The sequence below is a fragment of the Brachyhypopomus gauderio genome, chromosome 12 (assembly GCF_052324685.1).
Source record: "Brachyhypopomus gauderio isolate BG-103 chromosome 12, BGAUD_0.2, whole genome shotgun sequence".
NCBI lineage: Eukaryota > Metazoa > Chordata > Actinopteri > Gymnotiformes > Hypopomidae > Brachyhypopomus > Brachyhypopomus gauderio.
This window is the reverse complement of record NC_135222.1, coordinates 7,865,146-7,886,835: the sequence shown is the minus strand read 5'-3', so window position 1 is coordinate 7,886,835 and position 21,690 is coordinate 7,865,146. Positions and strand designations below refer to the sequence as shown.

The following is a 21,690-nucleotide window of genomic DNA, read 5'->3' as shown; positions in this document are numbered from 1 at the left end:
TCTGTCATGTAAGAGCTCGGTAACGTGTGCACACCTGCAGGTTTCGAATGCTGCTATGCTAATGCCAAATCTGCATTTAATAAGTGTGGCTTTATATCCCTCATCCTTCTCTGTGGGTTTTTTTTATTTATTTGTAAGTTCCTTCTAATTTATTTAAGCAGAAGTCATATCAAACAAGCTGCATCTATCTTTAAAACACCACTCCTCTTTTTCTTTCTTTCTTTGACTTAAATGACAGTGTTTGATTGAAGTGCTAATAGGTCTAAACTCTTGTTGCTTTTGTGAATAATACAAGTTCCCAAATCAGGTTTTGTTAAAGAAGAAGAAGAAAACACGAACATAAATGAAGTTCTTTTTAACACAGCTGTTTCCCTTCAGTAAAGGAACAAATCTGAGCTTCACCTGAGATGGCACCTTTTTTCCACAGTTACACTACGTTCACTGCACAGCAGCTGTTTACTCTGAGATGCTGATGAAAACGCTCTTCTGTTCTTATGGTACCGAGTAATTGTGGACGGTTTATTTCCTCCCTGGTGGAGTGACTTTCAAAAGGAAGGTGTTAAAATAGCTCAATGTTCCTTGGCTGTAAACGAGTGATTTTTGGAGCTAACCCACCTCCCATGGTTTGTAGGAGATAATTGCAGGATAAATGTGAATTCTCATCGCTCTGAAAGGCTTTTTGAGTGCCGTGTATCTGCAGTTGTATGAAGCGAACAACTTCTTAACTAGTTCAAAGCCTGCCTTCAGCGGTTACCACCATGGACACCACCACCTCGATTTCATTTTCTAGTCTCCAGCTGGCCAAAAAGAGCGCCTGACCCCTCAGTTTCTGCTTGTTCAACGTTCGGCTGCGTTTCTGTTCAGCTAGGGCAGCTCACACCTTTTTCAGCCGGCGTTCCACACTTTGCTTGTCATGCGGTTCTGGTAATTCTCCATGGTGGTGTTACCAGGCTGTGGCCTTCTCGCAGTCCTGCCTCAGCGGTGCGTCTGCTGCTGGGTAAAGGCAGTACTCACCAGCCAATTACTTTAACGGTACGAGGAAGAAATAACTCACCTTCTTCAGTTTGCATTCCAGCACTTTGGGTGAATTCTTTATCTCATAATTACACAGTAGGTGTGGTAATGGAAAATGTGTTAAGGAGTCAGGGTTTTGCATGACGATGAGTGTGTGGTGTGAGCATGGATGTGGTGTTCTGTATCAGATGTTCCACAGAGTTCATTGTCCTGGCAGAGGCACAGGTCAGCTGACCACTCCAGAACACACAGCAGCGGTAATAATGAAGGCGGAGAGATTCTGTTCCTTACAGCGTACGATTCCTGACACTTGGAGTCAGCCATGTGTGACGTTGTTTTCTGTTCTTTTGCTTTGTGTCAAAGTTATGCTTTATAATTGTTTAATGGACTTAATTTAAACAATTTTAGAATCTTCACTTTTTCCACTCGTTTGCTTCTATCACAGAAAATACTTCATAAACATATTAATCCTTCATTGAAGTTGGCTGGTTGGTCTAATGGGCAAAAATGTATATCGTCTTTTTTATCCAAGGGAAAATCTGCTTATATTAGATGGCCTTCAGCGATCTTTTTTTTCCCATTTTTTTAACGTGTTTTTATTTTGATCTGGAGTGGTCGTGTGGGGTCGAGGTCACACTGTTCCTGTGTATCTGAATCCTTGACTGTTCACATCAAGTCTGTGCACAATATATGAGGCAGTTGTAAAGCGTGTGTTGCGTGTGTTGCGTGTTGGGCTTCATCGTTTCTGTCCTTCTACTAGTAGCAGATTTACAAAGATTCACCGTTTTATTCATTCGTTTTCATTACGCTCAGGAATGTTGATTATGTCCATGAAAGCATTTTTTCATTAATTAAACTGCAGAGAGTTGCTGGTTTTCAAATGTACGCTATGGAGAAACTGTAATTATTTCTAATATTGGCCACGTTAATTTTCTGTTTTCTAAAATGGCAGGTTACATAGTTTCTCTTTACTGATGTATTTCATAAATGCAAAGCTAGCAGCCCAAAGAGAGCTGTCGTAATATTAATATTCAGAAAATATCCGTGCTCTTAAATGCAAAAGTTTTTGACATATCCTTTACAGCGTCTCCTCGTTAACCGGCATACTCCGAATCCAAACAGTGCCTAGCTGGACTATTACAGCATTATCTCCATGTGTCTCTGGGAGTCGGTCCCTGAGCCGCTTCCTGCACTACAATGACAGATAATTGGTTGTGAAGGCCCATGCAGGAATGCACTGTAGGGAGTTGTGTGGTGAGAGGTACACGTGCTTCTAACACTGGGGCACAACACAATGGCACAGTGTGCCTGGGGGCGATCTCAGAGGAAGGGGTGGTATGGTGGAAATGCGGTCTTGTTAGCACTACAGTGAAAGGTGAGCTGGAGCTCTCAGTAGACGTGTCAAAAAAGATCTCAACTTGTCATGGGTGTGTCTGTGTGTGTGTGCGTGCGCGTGCGTGTGTGTGTGTGTGTGTCTATGTGCGCGCGCAACCTGACAAACTGTCATCTTTTTTTTTTTCCCCTCTTCCCCCAAATCTCTGCGGAGTCTGTGAGTGTGTGAGGTTGTTTATTATATGTGTGTCAGTTTTGATACACTCAGGAGGATGTACAGTTGAAGTAGCCTTCTTGTGTTACTGATTTTTCCTACTATTTTGAAAAATGCATGCGCGCATGCGTGCTCTTCCCGTACTGCCCGGTGTCGGTGCGGCCGGTGTCGGTGCGGCCGGTGTCGGTGCGGCCGGTGTCGGTGCGGCCCACGCCGGCGTGGAGAGGAGAGGCGTGTCTTCTGACGCACGCACGCTCTTCCTCCTGCTGCCTCTCCGTGGAGACGGTTGGAGGGGCGGCGTTTAGCGAGCGACTGCAGCACGACCGCGCAGAGAACGCAAGCAGCTCGTGGAGCACTTAGCACTGTGTTTCCTTAGATGCTCAAAACCATTAGTAAGAGAGAGGCCCAGAAACCCAGACTCGGTGACTGTTCTACTCTGAAAACAGCTTGTATTGAAAGGTTCTGCTGAGAATTTTTCCTTTGGAATTCCTGTGGCAGCTGTTTTCAGAAAAGACTAGTCCTTTTTTTTTTGTTGAAGATGGTAGTAAACTTTTTCCATTAAAGTCCATCCTTGCATTAAAACAGTGGCAGTTTTCTCTGAAATATCTTGTTCTGTTTTGTGTCTTCTCACTAACCAAAAATCTTTTGCCAAGAGGTTCCCCTGTAGAGCACAAGATAGAAACGTATCACCCTCAAACCCTTATATATTAGTGTTGGCTTTCTTTGATTATAAAACATTTAACGAGAACACTTGCTGTTTTGAAAACTTGCCGCAGTAATTTATACTACAAAATATGACATTATGTAAGTTGCTCCACTTATTCAGTTTCTATTAAGAAAGCTGAGATTCATTCACACACAGAATAAGCTGACCGCGCTCAGTAAGAATCCTTAATGTTGATATCTTTGCCTTCATCACGTCTGTCCTTATCTAGACATAACGATGCCCTTTGACCCTGAACGTTTTGGGAATGGATTGATGGGTTAATAAATAGAGTATATGTGGGTGAGTTGCTGGGTGTTTGTGGGTCTGCTGCTTCGAGCCATAACGGTGCTCCTGTGATCTACAGAACACGGTGTTCTGTGCATTTCAGAGTGCAGGATTTCAGCAGGTGTGTTAATGTGCGGTAGAGTGAAGGAACCGCTGCTGTATCGATTGGCTGCCTCTGCCCTGCATTCACATACAGCCTGAATGCCTTTCAGATTCCAGTCGCAGTTAAAATGATTGATCATTACACTAATCGATCATCAATGGGGTAAAACAAACACCCAGTGCCAGCGAATACTAAACGGCTCCTGATTGTGCTGGAGCTGTGTCTGTCTGCGCAGGCTGCGTGTCCGTTTACGTGGACCGTGTCTGCGCAGGCTGCGTGTCCGTTTACGTGAACCGTGTCTGTCTGCGCAGGCTGCGTGTCCGTTTATGTGAACTGTGTCTGTCTGCGCAGGCTGCGTGTCCGTTTACGTGAACCGTGTCTGTCTGCGCAGGCTGCGTGTCCGTTTACGTGGACCGTGTCTGCGCAGGCTACGTGTCCGTTTATGTGAACCGTGTCTGTCTGCGCAGGCTGTGTGTCCGTTTACGTGGACCGTGTCTGTCTGCGCAGGCTGTGTGTCCGTTTACATGAAACCGTGTCTGTCTGCGCAGGCTGCGTGTCCGTTTATGTGAACCGTGTCTGTCTGCGCAGGCTGCGTGTCCGTTTACGTGAACCGTGTCTGTTTACGGCGTGTGCTGTGAAACAGCTGCTGGGGTCCCCGTGTCAGTCCTCCGACAACACCCGGATGGAGACTCTGTTCTTATTCATGGGCCCGTTTATGTTCAGACAGGAGGTTCTGATTTGGAGCGCGGGCGGGGCTGAAAGGTCTCGGCCCGCGGTGGCCCGCCAGGCTGTTTTGTTCTCCAGCCGTGTTGGTTATTTTTGGCCACCAGGCTGATGGACCGACACAACAGCTGGCTGCTGTTTTCACAGCTAAAGTGAGACGGACGCGGGCCAGGGGACGCTTGGACCTGCTCGGGGACGCGCTCGGGGGGACGGGGACGCTCTCTCCTCCCCTTACTACCATACTCCCGATTTCTAAGAGGAACCATCTTAAAGGATTAAAGCTCACACCACACAGACGATGAGTAGGACTTTGTGGTGGGAGAGCGGAGAGCAGGACGCCCTCTCGCAAACAAACGCCCGACCCCGTAGCTCTGACGCCTGCCGCGCAGACAGACGCAGGATTAGTTCAAGCTTCCTCCGGCGCTCCACACACCCGGGGGCTCCTGGCAGGCCGTTTCCATGGCAACGCGTGCGGCGGCGTAGCGGTGACCGGAGAGGTAGAGACGACGGCCGTGGGAGGCGACCCACTCCACACTAACGGGGTCTCCGCCGCGGTTCTGTACCACTAACGGGGTCTCCGCTGCGGTTCTGTACCACCCCGGCACTCGCACTCCGGTTGTGCGCTCAAGGCCGCCGTTTCATAGCCGTGCCGGCCTTCAGAGCTGCCTCGTGGTTAACGTAGCATGTTGTGGTGAACTTTTTCTGACGTTTTTCTGAGTCTCTTTCTTTTTTTAAGTGTGCATAGGTAGTTACCTTCCGTCACTGGTGATGGTCGATGTTTGTTGGAGACGAAGAAAATTTCCACCGTCAAAGATGTTTTACTCTCAGTCTGCACAATGTATTTTTTGCGTACGGCCACTAGATGGTGCTGTACAGCTACAGGTTGGCACTGGGTGAGCGCACGCGTGCGTGAGTGTGCACACGTGCGGCGGTCTGTCCAGTGGGGGGGGGGGCACGGACGTGTCGTCGTGTCCACGGTGTACAGAACACTGTCACTCCGTCTGCTGCCAGCGTGTTGTCTGTGCGGACGCAGGGGGACTCGGGTCTCCTGTTACTCACGTGTGCTGGGTTTCATTCAGAGCCATCTCGTAGCTGATGTCCAGGGGACATGTGCGCTCTGGATAATGGTCACGTGTCTGTCATTATTTAACTCTGTTTACCACTGAAGAATGGAATGTGGTTATATATAGTTCAAAGTGTATTGTAAATGAAAATTAATGTGATGGATGTCCTTGGTAACAACAGGCTGCCAAAGATGTTTGACTTCACCTTCATGAGTGGTTGTCTTTGGCTGAAGCAGCCATTGGTCCTCTGCAGAGACACCTGCTGTAGTGTTTCATTTATCTCTTTGTATGTGGCTGTCAACACCAGTACATGTAATGGACAAGTTGGTGCTTCTTCTTGTTTGGGGGGTAGGTGGGGTAGGGAGAGGGCGGGTGGGGGGTAGGTGGGGTAGGGGGAGGGCGGGTGGGGGGTAGGTGGGGTAGGGAGAGGGCGGGTGGGGGGTAGGTGGGGTAGGGGGAGGGCGGGTGGGGGGTAGGTGGGGTAGGGAGAGGGCGGGTGGGGGGTAGGTGGGGTAGGGGGGAGGGCGGGTGGGGGGTAGGTGGGGTAGGGAGAGGGCGGGTGGGGGGGTAGGTGGGGTAGGGGGGAGGGCGTGTGGGGGGTAGGTGGGGTAGGGGGAGGGTGGGTGGTGGTGTTAGACTTTGTGAAACTTTAGTGTCGTGTTAGGAATAAACTAATCAAAAAGGGAATTGACAGTACAACAGATTAACTGTAGGTGTGTCCAGTCTGTTGGCATTGTTTACTTGCTCATTTTTGTCCTAGCTATATTTTGGTCCTTATTTTCCACCACAGACCTTCCACCATAAAGGTCGCTGAGTTCCCATTCTACTCCGGAAACCGAAATCCACACACTACCAGAGTCCCCAGCCGCTGACATGAATATAGATCACAGAGCAATTCTGCGATTTGACATGGTAAAAGCTGCCCGGGCTTTGTAGGGGGAGTGATGAGATCCTTCTGCAGATCACGGCACGGCAGACGGAGAGAGAGCGAGGGCGAGCCGTACCGAGAACGAGAGAGGAACCCTCCTGTGGGCCGAAACACGGGCCCGGAGCTCTTAATTATATCCTGATGTTGAAAGGAGAGTGGCACCATGGCTGCTGTGCTCATTTGCATTATGCATTAAGGTTAGCCTTTGTGTTGATGAACAGAGCTGGTTGAGCTCTCTTTCCCTCACAGCCTCCGCTTAATGTGCCCACTAAAACCTTAAAACAGAGAGGATGGGAGCGTCGGGGCGACGGCAGCACTGGCGCCCGCTCTCGCGCTTCCACACAGTCTGTGTTCTTGTCTCATCTTAAACATGACCAGACGCTGAAATGAAGGAGAGATGCAGCACTAGAGAGACTGGCGGGCAAAGGGCCTTAGTCCTGTGTTCCTGAGTGAGGGAGGGGAGAAAAACACAGCAATCCTTGTAAGCTAGGACACACACACACACACACACACACACACACACACACACACACACACACACACACACACAGCAGACACAGCAGACATGCACACCCCATTTTAAAACTTGTTTTCTCCAAAAACAAAAGTGGGCCTCTCTCTTTCGGGGCAGTGTTTGGATATCCATTAGCCCTGTGAAGATTCACTGTAATTGAGGCTTGGTGCTGAATTGCTCACCTGGGACTATTTCACCAACAAATAACCTGCGTGAGGTGCGTGCCGCCTGAGCCCACGCACCCTGCACTTTCACCTGGATGTCTCTGCCAAGCTGGACCAGAATCAAACGAGCAGCTTTCTGCTGCTGTTGAAAAGATTGATTTACTGCATTGTTGACATTTGGAAGCGGATCGTAGGTCTTTTTATGATCGAGACGTTATGCGGAAGAAAGAAGGACAAACGTATTTACGATGTTGTTCCGTAAGGCTGCTTTGTTGTGCAGCGTTATGCTCACGTAGCTCATCTTTTGTTTGGGCCGCGTGACCTGGGATATCGGTCCAGTCCAGGTGCGAGCTGTGTGTGTTCAGCCCTCTGACGTCATTTCTTGGTGTGTCTCGGTGGTTGTGTCTCTTACAAAGCGGCGTTGTTAACACAACTTCTGCCCCTTGAGATTCCAGACTTCGTCTTCTGGATTTCGCTTTAAGCTTTGGTGCTCCAGGAAGGGTTCCTCTCCTGGTGCCGTGTCGAGGAGGATTACGGCATGGACGTGTGGGTGTGTGTGTGTGTGTGTGTGTGTGTGGCGTGTCGAGGCTGTGCGGAGGTGCTAGTGGAGGGGCCTTAGTTTGTGTTCATCTAGGCAGAGTGTGACCAGCCTGCAGAACTGCGAGTGATGATTTGGCTTTTATGAGTGTCTGTCAGGCCCTGAGGGACTCCTGCACGCTGCCGCCTCTCACAAGCATGAAGTAGGCCCGGGCTAGCAGCCATGTCTCTTACAGGCTGACCACCCACGTGTGTCTGGCTTGATCAGGGCAGAAAAAAAGAAATAAATAAAAAGCTTTAAAATATTGTGGTTTTGTGGGGCTTTGATGTAGCTAATTCTGCTCGGTTGAGCTGGAAGAGATGTTTGGCTCAAATGGAGATAGCTAATGAGATGTTTGGGTCGTTTAGTGAAGTATCTCCCTGTGTGAGGAGCAGTCGAGTGACCAGCCGACCAGCCTGTGCTTCTGTTAACTGGCTGCAGCTGTTTCTGCTCACAAGTGGGCCGGTTGTGAAGCTTCTCTGTCGGGTCAGAACCTGTAGCGTCCTTGTTGAAAGGGCAGCTTCGCTAAAGGCATTTCTGCTGCTACTTCCACCTCCCATGTTGAATGAACTCCTCTGCAGTGAAATGTTCTCTCCGAGGAGATGCACAGAGAGAACTCGTGGCTCCATTTACAGCAACGTGTGACGTAGGTGTTGGGAATCGGCACTGGTTTGGGCTGTGTGAATGTTTGAATGCCACTCTACAGGCTTTGCTGTGATCTTCCGACCCGTCATGACATTTACAGTTGTAATGATGTTAACAACATGTGACAGCATCACTTTGCGGACGTGTTTGGCTCTGAAAGACCAACACATTGTGACATTCTAGCATAACGGGTTGTTAATTATCATGACCACAGAAAGCTCCACAGGTTGATTGGCCGTTTGATGTTTTTGCCCTCTTTTGCTCCCCTCTCTGATTGGATGGGAGAGGGTCTGACATTTTGCAGGCATGGGTGACCTGTCCTTTAAATGGCTGATCAATTCCCTAAGCATGTCTGACATTTGCTTACTAGCTGCTATTTTCTGCTTGCATACAATTATGGACAGGACGGAAGAATAGCAAGGGAGAGGAAAGGAGATGAGCTTTGATTTGGCCTGATGAAGAAAACGACAAACGCTTCCTTTGTTTTTCCCGGCGTGTGGTATAAGGAGACGGCGTCTCGGTACGGGGGCAGGGGTGTGGACCCACCGTACGGTTCGGTGGCACGGTCTCCTGTGACCGAGTCTCAGCAGTGCCACGTGGTCTGCCATCCCTGGTCACCAGGTGCACTGCGATAACTGGACAGTAGGGGTCGCTCTCTCTTCTTCTAACTGCGGCTCGCTGCCTCCCCTGGGACGGCCCTGCAGCTGGGTGCTGCTCTCATGGGTGTTTGGCTTTCTAAACAGAAGCAGGGCAGATTTTTATCCCGACATGGATAAAAAAAGAAAAAAAAAGAAATGTGTTTTAAAAGTCGCCCCAAATGTAGAACTTCATATATTCCGTTATTAGTAATGCGCAGTAAAACTCTTTATTTGTTTGCATCTCGGTAAACAAACACGTCCCTTCTCGGTGCTTAGGAGGCGGTGAATAGAGCGGAACACGTGTTTGCGTTGCGCGGGGTGGACGTGAGTAAACGTGCGGAGTGAAGAGTGTGTTCTGTAGTTACCTGGCTAGGCTCCGCTTCATGGTTTATTAATATCATGACTCGTTGAGGGTTGATCTAATTGGCCTGTTGTGTGGTTGCTGGGGCTTAGCGGCAGACAGACAGCTCGATGTGTAACCCAGGGCGTGCTCCAGGTTGTTTACTTCAGATGCTTTGATTCCCGACGCAGACCGTCGCGAGCTCATCCAAGTTTGTGCTCCGAGCGCGCGAGGCCCAGCCGTCATTCCTTTGGTGCTGCCCAACGGCGCGTTTGTGCGAAGACCTGATTGGATCAGATCGGGTTCCCGTGTTGACGCCCAGCGATGGGAAGACGGTTCTGGCAGGCGGTGCCGGTGCGGGTCAGGAGGTGCGGCGTGGAGCGAGGGGTGAGAGGGCATCCTGTGTTGAGGATTGTGGGGAACTGCAGGAAGTGACCGTGGCAGCAGCTACGCCCCGCGCTGCTGAAATGTTGTTTTTGTGGAAGCTCGCAGCTGAAGTATCAGCGTGGCTTCCTCAGCGTCCCACAACAACTGATGCTCCTGTTTCTGAATCTTCCCTGCTCTGCTGCTCTGGGCAGACCTTGGAGTACTGTCGAGCAGAAAGACAGTTTTCAATAAAAAAAGAAAAAAGAGAGAAAGGGGCAGACAGAGAGAGAGTGGAGGAACAGGGCAGAGCTGGTGTTTTGTTGGGAGCTATTGCACCTCATGATTAAGACCTTGGTCTCCTGTGGCTAGAGTGGTTGAGGAAGCATCTCATGGGCAAAGGAGGAGAAAGGACAATCATGTGGTGAACCAGCCTGTTCAGAGCAGCCTAGAGTGCTCACCTCCCACTGATCTCACTCTCACATTGATCTCACTCTCACCTCCCACTGATCTCACTCTCACATCGATCACACTCTCAGTCTCATTCCCCACTGATCTCACTCTCACTCACCTCCCACTGATCTCACTCTCACATCGATCACACTCTGAGTCTCACCCCCCCACTGATCTCACTCTCACCCCCCCCCCCCCCCCCACTGATTTCACTCTCACCTCCCACTGATTTCACTCTCACCTCCCACTGATCTCACATCGATCACACTCTCAGTCACACCTCCCACTGATCTCACTCTCACCTCCCACTGATTTCACTCTCACATCGATCACCCTCTCTCACCTCCCACTGATCTCACTCTCACATCGATCACCCTCTCTCACCTCCCACTGATCTCACTCTCACATCGATCACCCTCTCTCACCTCCCACTGATTTCACTCTCACATCGATTACCCTCTCTCACCTCCCACTGATCTCACTCTCACATCGATCACCCTCTCTCACCTCCCACTGATCTCACTCTCACATCGATCACCCTCTCTCACCTCCCACTGATCTCACTCTCACATCGATTACCCTCTCACTCTCACCTCCCACTGATCTCACTCTCACATCAATCACATTCTCAGTCTCACCTCCCACTGATCTCACTCACATCGATTACCCTCTCACTCTCACCTCCCACTGATCTCACTCTCATCAATCACATTCTCAGTCTCACCTCCCACTGATCTCACTCTCACATCAATCACATTCTCAGTCTCACCTCCCACTGATCTCACTCTCACTGATCTCACTCTCACATCAATCACATTCTCAGTCTCACCTCCCACTGATCTCACTCTCACATCGATCACACTCTCAGTCTCACCTCCCACTGATCTCACTCTCACCTTCCACTGATCTCACTCTCACATCAATCACCCTGTCTCACCTCCCACTGATCTCACTCTCACATCGATCACACTCTCAGTCTCACCTTCCACTTATCTCACTCTCACCTTCCACTGATCTCACTCTCACATCGATCACACTCTCACCCTCAATGGCAAAAAAACCCCAAAAACCCTGAACATATCTCACTGGGGAAGGAGATAAAAAGTGGTTAGAATAATGGGAGAAGCAGACCTTAAGAGTCACGCAGAAGAAACAAAAGCACTTCTTTAAACAGATAGCTGAACAGAACAGTAACAGATACTCAGATGTTTGGGGGAAAAGAGTTTTACTCCACTAAATCTCGTAGACTCTTGGGGAAGATTGTGCTAGAGGTATGTGTGAATTAGGCTGTTAAACCTGCGAATCAGTGTCGGTCTCTATTGTGAGGTGAGGGACAACCAAGGTCCTTTAGCTTAGACTCCAAGGAACTACGCACACACACACACTTCCTCTTCACACACATGCTTCCTCTTCACACACGCGTTCATAGGTGGTTAGGGAAAACCACTCATGCCAGTGATGTGGAAGTCTTGGGTGGATGGAGACATTAAAGTTGTGTTCATTTATTGTCTTCTTCTGTTCACATCTCTCAGGAGATCCATCCCTCACGCCCAATCCCCTCCGCTCCCCACCGTCTTCACACTGCGTTTGGAATGCCCTCAAGGTCTTTACGCTGCAAAGTGTGTATATCTCCCTCTCTTCCTCCTTTGTAAAGGCGTCTGTTAATGAGAACTCGTCTAGAGGGGGATGTCAGGCCAGACGTGTGTGTCACGTGACATGTGATGTCACAGTTTGTCTTACCTATATGTTTTCACCTTGAAGAAGGATTTAATTTAATGGGAAATGTGTGGGCTGATTTCAGGCTGTAAAGCATAAAGAGGCTAGTGATTAGTTCCTGTCCTTATCCTCCGTTCTCAGTTACGGCAGGACAAATACATACCTGATTTTACGGATCATGCTAAATCAATCTCCTCATTGTAGCACAGTGCGTCTGAAGACCTTCCACAACAGCAGATCTGTAGAAGATGCACGTATTCCTCTAACGGACACGCCATCTTCTCTCACAGCTGTTGGGTCACCATCGCTTGAGTTCTGCTGCATTGATGGTTCTGTTACAAACACACACAAAAGCCTTCGTTTCTCCTGTAGGGTTTGAGAAGTGGATCCTACTGGAAACTAGATCTGGTCAGCAGGTTCCTCTGATAGGAAGTCGCTGTATGGACTGCGATGCCATTACGGCTAATTTGATGCGTTTATGGGTGACGTGTGACATCACTTCATTGAAAAGAATGAGTGACTATGATATTTGATGCAACACATGGAGCCTGCCTTGAGTCAGGGGTGTGTGTGTGTGTGCGCGCGTGTGTGTGCGTGCGTGCGTGGGGTGAATGTCAGTTGTGTGTGTGTGTGTGGGGTGAGTGTGTGTGTCTGTGTGTGGGGGGTAAGTGTCAGTGGTGTGTGTGTCTGTGTGTGGGTTGAGCATTAGTGGTGTGTGTGAGTGTCAGTGGTGTGTGAGTGTCAGTGGTGTGTGTGTGTGTGTGTGTGTGGTATGTTTGAGGAAAGGCTAGTCCCCTCCTGAGCGAGTCCCTGTTTGTGAGGCCGTGGCAGGTGGTCTGCAGTAGCAGCTGAAGGATGATGGAGGAGCGTGGAGCTGAGATTACTGGAGACGCCACGGGAGGAGACTCATGTGCGCGCTCTCCGTCTCTTTCTCTCAGGGAAGTCTGAAGAGCAGCAGACATCAGATATCTCCTCAGGAGTTTCTCACGGAGCTGAGAAGTGGAGCTACTGACGAGAGGCTGTTTGCATGTCTGGATTCCCTCAGAGTGTCCCTCACTAGCAATCCAGTCAGGTAGGTGTACACACACACACACATGTGCGCACACACGCGCGCACACACACCAGACACGAGCTCGCACACACACACACACACATTCTCTCTTCCCCCAGTTTCTTTCCTTTAAACTCTACCCTTCCACCCACTCCCAACACTTCACTTGTACGCACACACACACACAAACACACACACACACACACACACACACACACACGTACGCGCACACACAAACACACACACACACACACACACACACACACACACACCTTTCTCCACCTTACATGACCCTGCGACCCCTCTCCTCTGACCTTTGCTTTCTGGATAATATCTAACTCCTGTGCCAAGCCCCTCTGTGTCGGCTTACAGCAGCACTGCATGCTGGGAAACATTAATATGTGTGTTGGATGCCTGCTATGCTGGAGGTTTTTAATTGTTTGATGCTGGTCATGGCGAGCTCTCCTGCTGTTCCTTCACATTTGTACCATAAACATGATCCAAGCTTCTCCACTATGGAGAAGGAGTGATAAATATATTTTTTTAATAATTCTGTTTTTATGTGTGTTTTTTTGTTCGTTTTGAGCAGTGCAAGTACTTTAAGTTAGTGCTTTGTTTGGTATGTGCGTCTTCAACAGTGAGGTGGGGTGAGTCGTGTTGAAGGTGTGTGGGGTGAGGTCTTCAGCAGTGAGGTGGACTGACTCATGTTGAAGGTGTGTGGGGTGAGGTCTTCAACAGGGAGCCGGTGGAGGACGCCAGCACCTCTGTTGTGCGTGTCTCGTGGTCTTTGGCTGACCTTGTTTTAGCTTTTCTATCACTTTATGCTCCTGTGTTCTGTCCGCCTGCATACTTAAAACAATGTCCTTTATGGTTGAATTGTTGCTTTAAAATGGGCTGAAGGGAAGCGCAGACGTGTGAGCAGCGTCAGTCGTGGTGGGGAGGGCCAGATCAGTCCTGAATCCCCACTGCACCATATATAGTTAGTTGCCCTTTTTCCTCTGAGCTGTTTCTGTCCCTGATTACAGGAATCCAGGAGACGGAGAGAGCCGCACTAGTTCATGCAGATAAAGCTATTACCTTCAGTTCAGGTTAATCTGGTGCACGCCGTCTTTCAGCGTTTCAATACGGGAAGATAGAGTGGGCCAAATCAGCCCTCCACGTCTTTAGAACAAGGACGTGGGACGAGGAGACGAGTCCCCCCCCCCCCCCCCCGCATCTTTTATTGACGTCATTCCAGAAACGTCAGGATTTCTATTGGATTTCTGGTGGGTGTCCACATGTTCCAGACGTGAGCGCCGTCGTAGGTGTGCGCCTCCTCCCGCCGTGCACGACGGCGTTTCGGCTCGGCCGTAACGTCATGTCCCGCCTCGCGAGGTTGGGAAACTTTGCTAACGAGTCCATTTGCCTTCTTGGCATGTGTGGTGCGGCTACACGGCTCCGAGACCAGCGCGGCGCTCATGATCGTGTCATTACTCCAGTTTATTTCTCTCTCCTGTAATCATTAACGTTCACTGTGCCTGGGACGCAGTTTGTGAAGCTCATTATTCATCACACAACAAAGACACCCCGTCACCAATATTGCCACACCGTCTAGTCAAATCAGTCGCACAAACCTTCTCTCAGTCTGACTTTATTGACTTGTGCCTACACGCCAGGGTTTCAGCAAATGAGCTTCATGGATGTCCTTTTACACACACACACACACACACACACACACACACACACACACACACACACACACACACACACACACACACACACACACACACACACACACACACACACACACACACAGGGGTGCTTTCTCACATACAGAGATGCTTTCACACACACTCACAAGGATGCTTTCACACACACATGCGCTCACACACACACACACATACACTCACACTCACATACACCCTCCTAGAGAGCACGGTTTTGTGCTGGTTAATGTTTCTTGTCTGCAGGGGTCTGCATTAAGACCACTGTGGTGAAGATGGGAGGAACTGTGGCTGGACTCTGATCATTTGATCAGTAAACAAGAACAGAGAGTGTGAAGAACATTGAATCTTCAGAGTGATGGAGAGGACGAAAGAGAGAGATAGATGATGGCAGACGCAGTTCTCCCCTCATAGTGAAAACATCTCCACCATAGATCCTCATTCTTAACCCCTCTCCTCAATATTCCTCGAGTGGACCCTGCATGGGCTCAGACACCCAGGCCCACTTTCCTCATGAGCGCTGTGATGTTTGCCTTCACACACGCAGCCGCCCCCACGAACCCTACTGTAGTGTGGTCATAACCAGTGTGTATAAAGACCATGTTTTAGGGGGACACGTGTCAGTCGATGAATGCTTAAGACATGGACATTCATGGACATGCTGCAGGAATAAAGGGAGAAGCTGTCTATTGTCCAAACGTCGAAAGCGAAATTCTGTCTTTTTCATTACTCCCTGACTCAGCTGTTCGGTCAAAGCTAAACACGCTCATCACAGACTCAAACGGCTCCGGCCGCCCGCGTCTGTGGTGAGGAGTGTGTTGTGTGGTTTTTTATGCCAGACGGTTACTAGGGCCTAAAGGGCCCTTGTGTATGTCACACCCTTCCTTACACTGCCTTCACACTCCACCACTTCAGCTCAAATCCTGTGGTTTTAATATCAAAGCCCCCCAATTCGAAGAATGTCTGTCTGTGTTTTTGTTTGTTGGTGCTGGTGGTTGTATAAATGTTTTCTGACTGGCTTCCAGACTGTGTGATGTGCATTATAAACTCTCATCCTCCAGATGTTGCCTCTGTATCTCTCTGACAGCAGTGTCAGGAAGAGGCTGCCACCCCCGTGTCTTGTCAATGTCACTACTCGTGTTTAAGTGCTTGCTGTCAGAGGTGACGACGGTACCATTTGATGTTTGTTTCTGTTATGGCAAACTTTAAACACATCCTAAGGTCTCTGTCTCTGGGGATGCGCTGTACATGGAGGGGGGGGGGGGTGTACATCTTTTAAATGTCTTTGGAAAAATTGTCTTTGAACAATTTGTAAAATATGGTCATTGATTCAAAGATTGTTTAAAGGCAGTTTGAGAATGTTTAAGTGTATTCTGAGCAGCGAGTTTAGTTTTTCGCTGTCACGTATCGTTGCGACTGGTTACAGCGCGTCGTTGTGACTGGATACAGCACCTCATTGTGACTGGATACAGCGCGTCAATGCGACTGGTTACAGCGCGTCAATGCGACTGGTTACAGCGCGTCAATGCGACTGATTACAGCGCGTCAATGCGACTGGTTACAGCGCATCGTTGTGACTGGTTACAGCGCGTCAATGCGACTGGTTTCAGCGCGTCATTGTGACTGGATACAGCACATCAATGCGACTGGTTACAGCGCGTCATTGTGACTGGATACAGCACATCAATGCGACTGGTTACAGCGCGTCATTGTGACTGGATACAGCACATCAATGCGACTGGTTACAGCGCGTCAATGCGACTGGTTACAGCGCGTCAATGCGACTGATTACAGCGCGTCAATGCGACTGGTTACAGCGCATCGTTGTGACTGGTTACAGCGCATCGTTGTGACTGGTTACAGCGCATCGTTGTGACTGGTTACAGCGCATCGTTGTGACTGGTTACAGCGCGTCAATGCGTCTGGTTACAGCGCGTCAATGCGTCTGGTTACAGCGCTTCAATGCGTCTGGTTACAGCGCTTCAATGCGTCTGGTTACAGCACGTCAATGCGTCTGGTTATAGCGCGTCATTGTGACTGGATACAGCATATCGTTGTGACTGGTAATTGTGACAGGTTACAGCAAGTCAATGTAACTGGTTACAGCGTGTTGTTGTGACTGGTTACAGCATGTATTTGTGGCTGGTTACAGTGTGACTCAGCACTGTGAGGGTTTAGGTTATGCTGACATGACCGTTACCTTCCATCTAAATCCATATCAATTCTTCAAACTGGGAAGAATGGGTAATTCCTTTTGTTTGATATGGTCTGGAGCTGTGTGTGTGTGTGTGTGTGTGTGTGTGTGTGTGTGTGTGTGTGTGTGTGTGTGTGTGTGTGTGTGTGTGTGTGTGTGTGTGTGCGTGCGTGCGTGCGTGCACGTGCGTGTGCACGTGCGTGTGTTTGCGTGTGCACGTGCGTGTGTTTGCGTGCACGTGCGTGTGTTTGCGTGCACGTGCGTGTGTTTGCGTGCGTGCGCTTGGTAGACAGGTGCTGGTATTGGTAAATTGCATTTTGTGCTTGTCTGTGTCTGAATGCAGGTGTGGTTAGCAAAGCTTACCTTTCAGCTGTCTCCTGTTTGATTTTTGCTCAAACATCTTTGTTTCTCTATTTCTTTCACCAGTTCTTTTAGAGAGAAACACACACACACTCTCTCTCTTTCCTCTCGTCTCCTCTGTCCCCAGATGGAGGGAGGTTAGCACTGGCCTGTGTCGAAGGTGTTGAAGGGGAATAATTTATTCTCATATCCCTCTTCCCCGCTCAGGCGAGGACTGTGATTGGGCGAGTGAGTGATGCTTCTATTACCTGCCCGAGCCGCCGTGCGCCACATCACTCCCTCCACCCTCCTCCACCCCCCTCCTCCACCCCCCTCCTCCACCCCCTCCTTCACCCCCCTCCTCCACCCCCTCCTCCAGACTCTGTCTTTCTCGTGTCAGTTCAGAGGTTCGCCCTCCTGTCACCGAGTGGAATGCTAAATGCTTTTCAACAGACACCTGTTTGACTTTGCTGGCTTCCCTGTGCCGGCAGTGACTGGTTAAATATTGAGTAGGTTGTCCCCCACGACCCTGGAGCCCAGTGAGAGGACGACGACCCTTTTCACTCCTGCTTACGACTCCGCTAGATTAGAGCGCCTCCCCTCCACTTGAACAGCATTTACCGTCCGGCGGACGTCTCGCGCGCCTCCATTCGGCCCCGACGAGGAGACGGTGTTAACACGGCGATTGTGTTAATACTGGTTTTGAAGCAGCTGACCCGGAACTCTGCTGGCAGGTCTTGAGTGACGGCGACGGAGCCGTAATGATCAGTAACGACTCCTGCGGACGTCTCGGGACGGATGAGGCACCGCCGGTGCTGCAGGCTGCGCTCTGATTGAAATGCACACTCCGTCTCCGTCATTTGCCCCGGGGTAATAGGGGTGTGATCTCCTGTCCTACTCTCCACTGATATTCCCGCTCAAACAATGGGAGATCATTTTCCCTGTCCTCCAAATAAGATCCTGTCCAGTTACCACCGCACCACCAGTGTAACAGCGAGGTTCACGGCCAATTTATCGCTGTGTGAATGCAAAATCAATACGGACAAGAAATAAAAACCCCTCCTGTCCGGGTGTGTACAGCAAAGGTCTGTTTCCGCTGTTAAACTAGTTCACAAAACTCTGGGAATGAGGAGGGCGGTCACTGATATCGGGGGAAGATACAGCCTTGTGTCAAGGTCTCAACCCCCATATCACCCCATCTATTCTCTCTCCCTCTCCCTCTTGCCCCTGTCTCCCCTCTCTCTCTCTCTCTCTCTCTCTCTCTCTCTGTCCTCACCTCCTCTTTTTGCTCGGTGTCAGGACTTTGGGCCAGATGTTCTCAGTGCCAACGAGCATCATGAGATGAGATGCAGCTCATTTCTGGGCCTGTAAAGTCGTCTGCCCTGCAGATCTGACCGATCTGGAGCTCGCTGCAAAGGAGAAGACCTCCCTAGACCAAAGGAAAAGATCTCTAAAAGCCTTTTAACAGGAGATCTGCCTTCACCAAAGCATTTTAACAGGAGATCTGCCTTCACCAAAGCATTTTAACAGGAGATCTGCCTTCACCAAAGCATTTTAACAGGAGATCTGGCTTCACCAAAGCCTTTTAACAGGAGATCTGGCTTCACCAAAGCATTTTAACAGGAGATCTGCCTTCACCAAAGCATTTTAACAGGAGATCTGGCTTCACCAAAGCCTTTTAACAGGAGATCTGGCTTCACCAAAGCATTTTAACAGGAGATCTGGCTTCACCAAAGCATTTTAACAGGAGATCTGCCTTCACCAAAGCATTTTAACAGGATCTGTTCTTCCTGTGCCTCCTCCTTCCTGCGTTCCCTCTCTAACGATGCCCGTTCTTAAAGAGCCGGCAGGGCTGCTTCCAGCAACATGCAATAGTTCACCTCGCAGACAACTGTTTGGAAAAAGGTCTCTGACACTTGCCTGATAGAGAGAGAGGGGGGAGGTGGAGAGAGAGAGAGAGAGAGAGAGAGAGGGAGAGAGGGAGAGAGAGAGAGGGAGAGAGAGAGAGGGAGAGAGAGAGAGAGAGTGTGTGTGAGAGAGAGAAAAACACCTTTGGCTCTGTAGACAGGCAGAGCTTTCGCATGTTGGCCGTAAATGGGATGTTATGGTGCTGTTGTGTTTGGCATAATAGTTTTAAAGTGTTGTGCGAGACCACAGTGTAACGTGATCCCGAGCGTTCCTCACACCTGGCCCGGCTCGATCCGTCGCCAGGGCGCCTGCTGTTCGTTCAGCACCTGTTTGGCATAGAGAGCCTGCTGAGAGTGTATTTGATTTGTTAGAAGGTGAGTGATAATTACCGATCTGGACCCAGTGATGGGGTGTTTAATGTGTGTTATGACAAGAGGGTTGTGGTGTTTGTTCATGATATTGTTTGAGTTTGCCGTCCCGTCACGTGCTCTGGCGCTAATCGTGCGGTGGAGTGCTAAAGTGACGTTCAGGTGGCAACTCGCCGGCCCCCTACATGTCTCCGTCACGCCAAGTGTCATTTTGGACGTTAAATGCACTTTGAGCCATCTGCTTAATTCTAAAGCTTGCGCTGGTTCTGTCACCTGGTTTCTGTGCCGTTCGCTGTCCAGAACCTCCATCTCCGAGTCCTTGGCTTGTGCGCGGCTGGCGTCCTGCAGCGCTGCGCGCCGATTGGTTGCGTCCGGCGTGGCCTGTACCCATCAACCCCTCACTCTGCCCCCTGAAGGCTCAGAATAAGCCCAGCAACCCTGAACCACACCTTTCACACTCCATCACACACTCTCTCTCCTTTTCTCTCTCTCTGCCTGCCATTATCTCTCTCTTCCCCTACTCAAGTCTCTCCCCCCACCCAAAGAATGGAAAGATGTTTTTAAAAAAGAAGAAAAAGAAAAGAAATTCACAAACCAAATGGCCTTTGACAGGCATCAAAGAGTTCCCTTGTACTGTGTTACAACACAATCCCGTTGTGACGTGCATAACGGAAACAGTGCCGTCACCACAGATAAGACAATAGTTTAAACGTTTAGCTGCACTACAGTAGATCCTGATTGCAATGGGTCCTGGTTTGTAATGATGTGTTTTGCATTGAGATGCAGCAGGCTTGCTCAGTATCAATATTCAAGGCATGTGCTAATGGCGTATGGAAATGTATTCCTTGTGTATTTTGAAGCACTTGATATCTTTGTTAATAAACCAATACCTCATAAATAATGCCACATGTTTCTCTAATAAAGACCTGCAGCTGATTTCACAGATAAACGTTGTAGTTTCAGAGGTAAAGCTCTCTCTCCATCTGTCTCTCTGTCTCTGTCTCTCTCTCTCTCATTTATGTATTGTTTATTTTCCACACTCCCTTTATTGTTGATCTCTGTGAGATGGCGGTGCCTCTGTTGGCCTGGCCCTGTTTGCCAGTGTGAATCCTGCCCCCTTTTCTCTCTGAGGGGTTACACATTCATTCAGTTCTGCTTTAGTTTTTCACTCAAGTTCATCTGTTTGCATCCACTGTTTCACTCATTCAGCCCCCCCTCCCTCCCCTCTCATGTAATTCTCTCTTACCCCAGATGGGGGCTCTTGCCCTCTTGCCTCTTTTGCCCCTCAGTGTGAATCTTGCCAGTGCCCACACCCTTCTTGCCCCAGCTCGGGCCGGGCCCAGAACCAAAGTTCATGAGGCCTAATTGTATTAAATGGACATGATAAATGGTGGTGACTCACAGGTGGAAATTGGTTTTTGATATTATATTAAACCTGACCTTCAGGTTTAAAGCTTCAGATTTGTTATTTTGTCAGAGCACAATACAGAAGGTGTTGGGACGGGCTCAGTAAGCAGTGTGATGAGAGAGTGAAGCCCGGCTTGGTCACACTGGGATATGAACCTCCGGGTGGACGCTGGGAGGAACTCTCTCCAGCTCTCTCTTCTCTTCCTATTCATCATCTTTGACAAGCACTTTATTTCTCCTCTTTTCAAAATTTGCAATCTTGTTTCTGCATCTTTGGTTCAAGGTCTGTAAGGTTTTTTTTTTCCCCCCATGCTGACGGTTCGAAAATCTCTAATGAACCGATAAAACCGGTTTCCAAACCAACAGTAACAGCTCATTGGACGGCGTAAGCTGTTTGTGCCCACACAAACGCACAGCAACTGCTCTGATATGTGATTAGTGGGAGTCTCTCGCCGGTCTGAGTTCTGCCACCAAAATCAGACCTGCAATTACATCGATGGACTTGATGATGGATCTCATCGAATCAGACAAGGGTACTCGAGAGGAGACGAGAGAGGACCAGACGATGTGAGCAGATCCGGTGACTGGAGATACTGCCACGCTCTGACACAATGATTGAGAGAGTTTGAAGAAAAGAAAGTCAGAAAAGAAACTAGTGCGGGCCCAGCAGGCGTGGCCCAGGGGGAGCGTGGTGAAAATGAGAGAGCTGGAGTAACAAACGCAGCTCTTCCTGCTGGAGACGAGGGGCTCTGTCCCGGCCTGGGCTACTCACATCCCCCTCCACTTATTTAAATCTGTTAATTATCATTGCTGCACACCAGATGAAGACTGGCACAGTGACACGCCGGCAGGAATGTAAACGTACACCCTCATGTAATACGCATGGTAGAATTCAGTGGTGGGAAATGGGTGTAAATCTCAGACCTCACAATGGTTCAGGG

General features: G+C 49.4%; 1 protein-coding gene across 5 annotated transcripts in view; it reads left to right on the top strand.

Annotated features, from left to right (window-relative positions):
• LOC143528885 (protein diaphanous homolog 3-like) overlaps nucleotides 1-21,690 on the top strand; it is a 285,913-nt gene that overhangs the window by 53,916 nt on the left and 210,307 nt on the right. For 4 of the 5 annotated variants that reach the window (XM_077024807.1, XM_077024808.1, XM_077024806.1 and 1 more), the window contains one exon: nucleotides 12,718-12,851. In XM_077024807.1, coding sequence (XP_076880922.1) covers nucleotides 12,718-12,851 — 134 coding nt within the window. Of the gene's footprint in view, nucleotides 1-11,614; nucleotides 11,683-12,717; nucleotides 12,852-21,690 lie in introns of those variants that run through there. The other variant, XM_077024809.1, reaches the window with a different exon arrangement.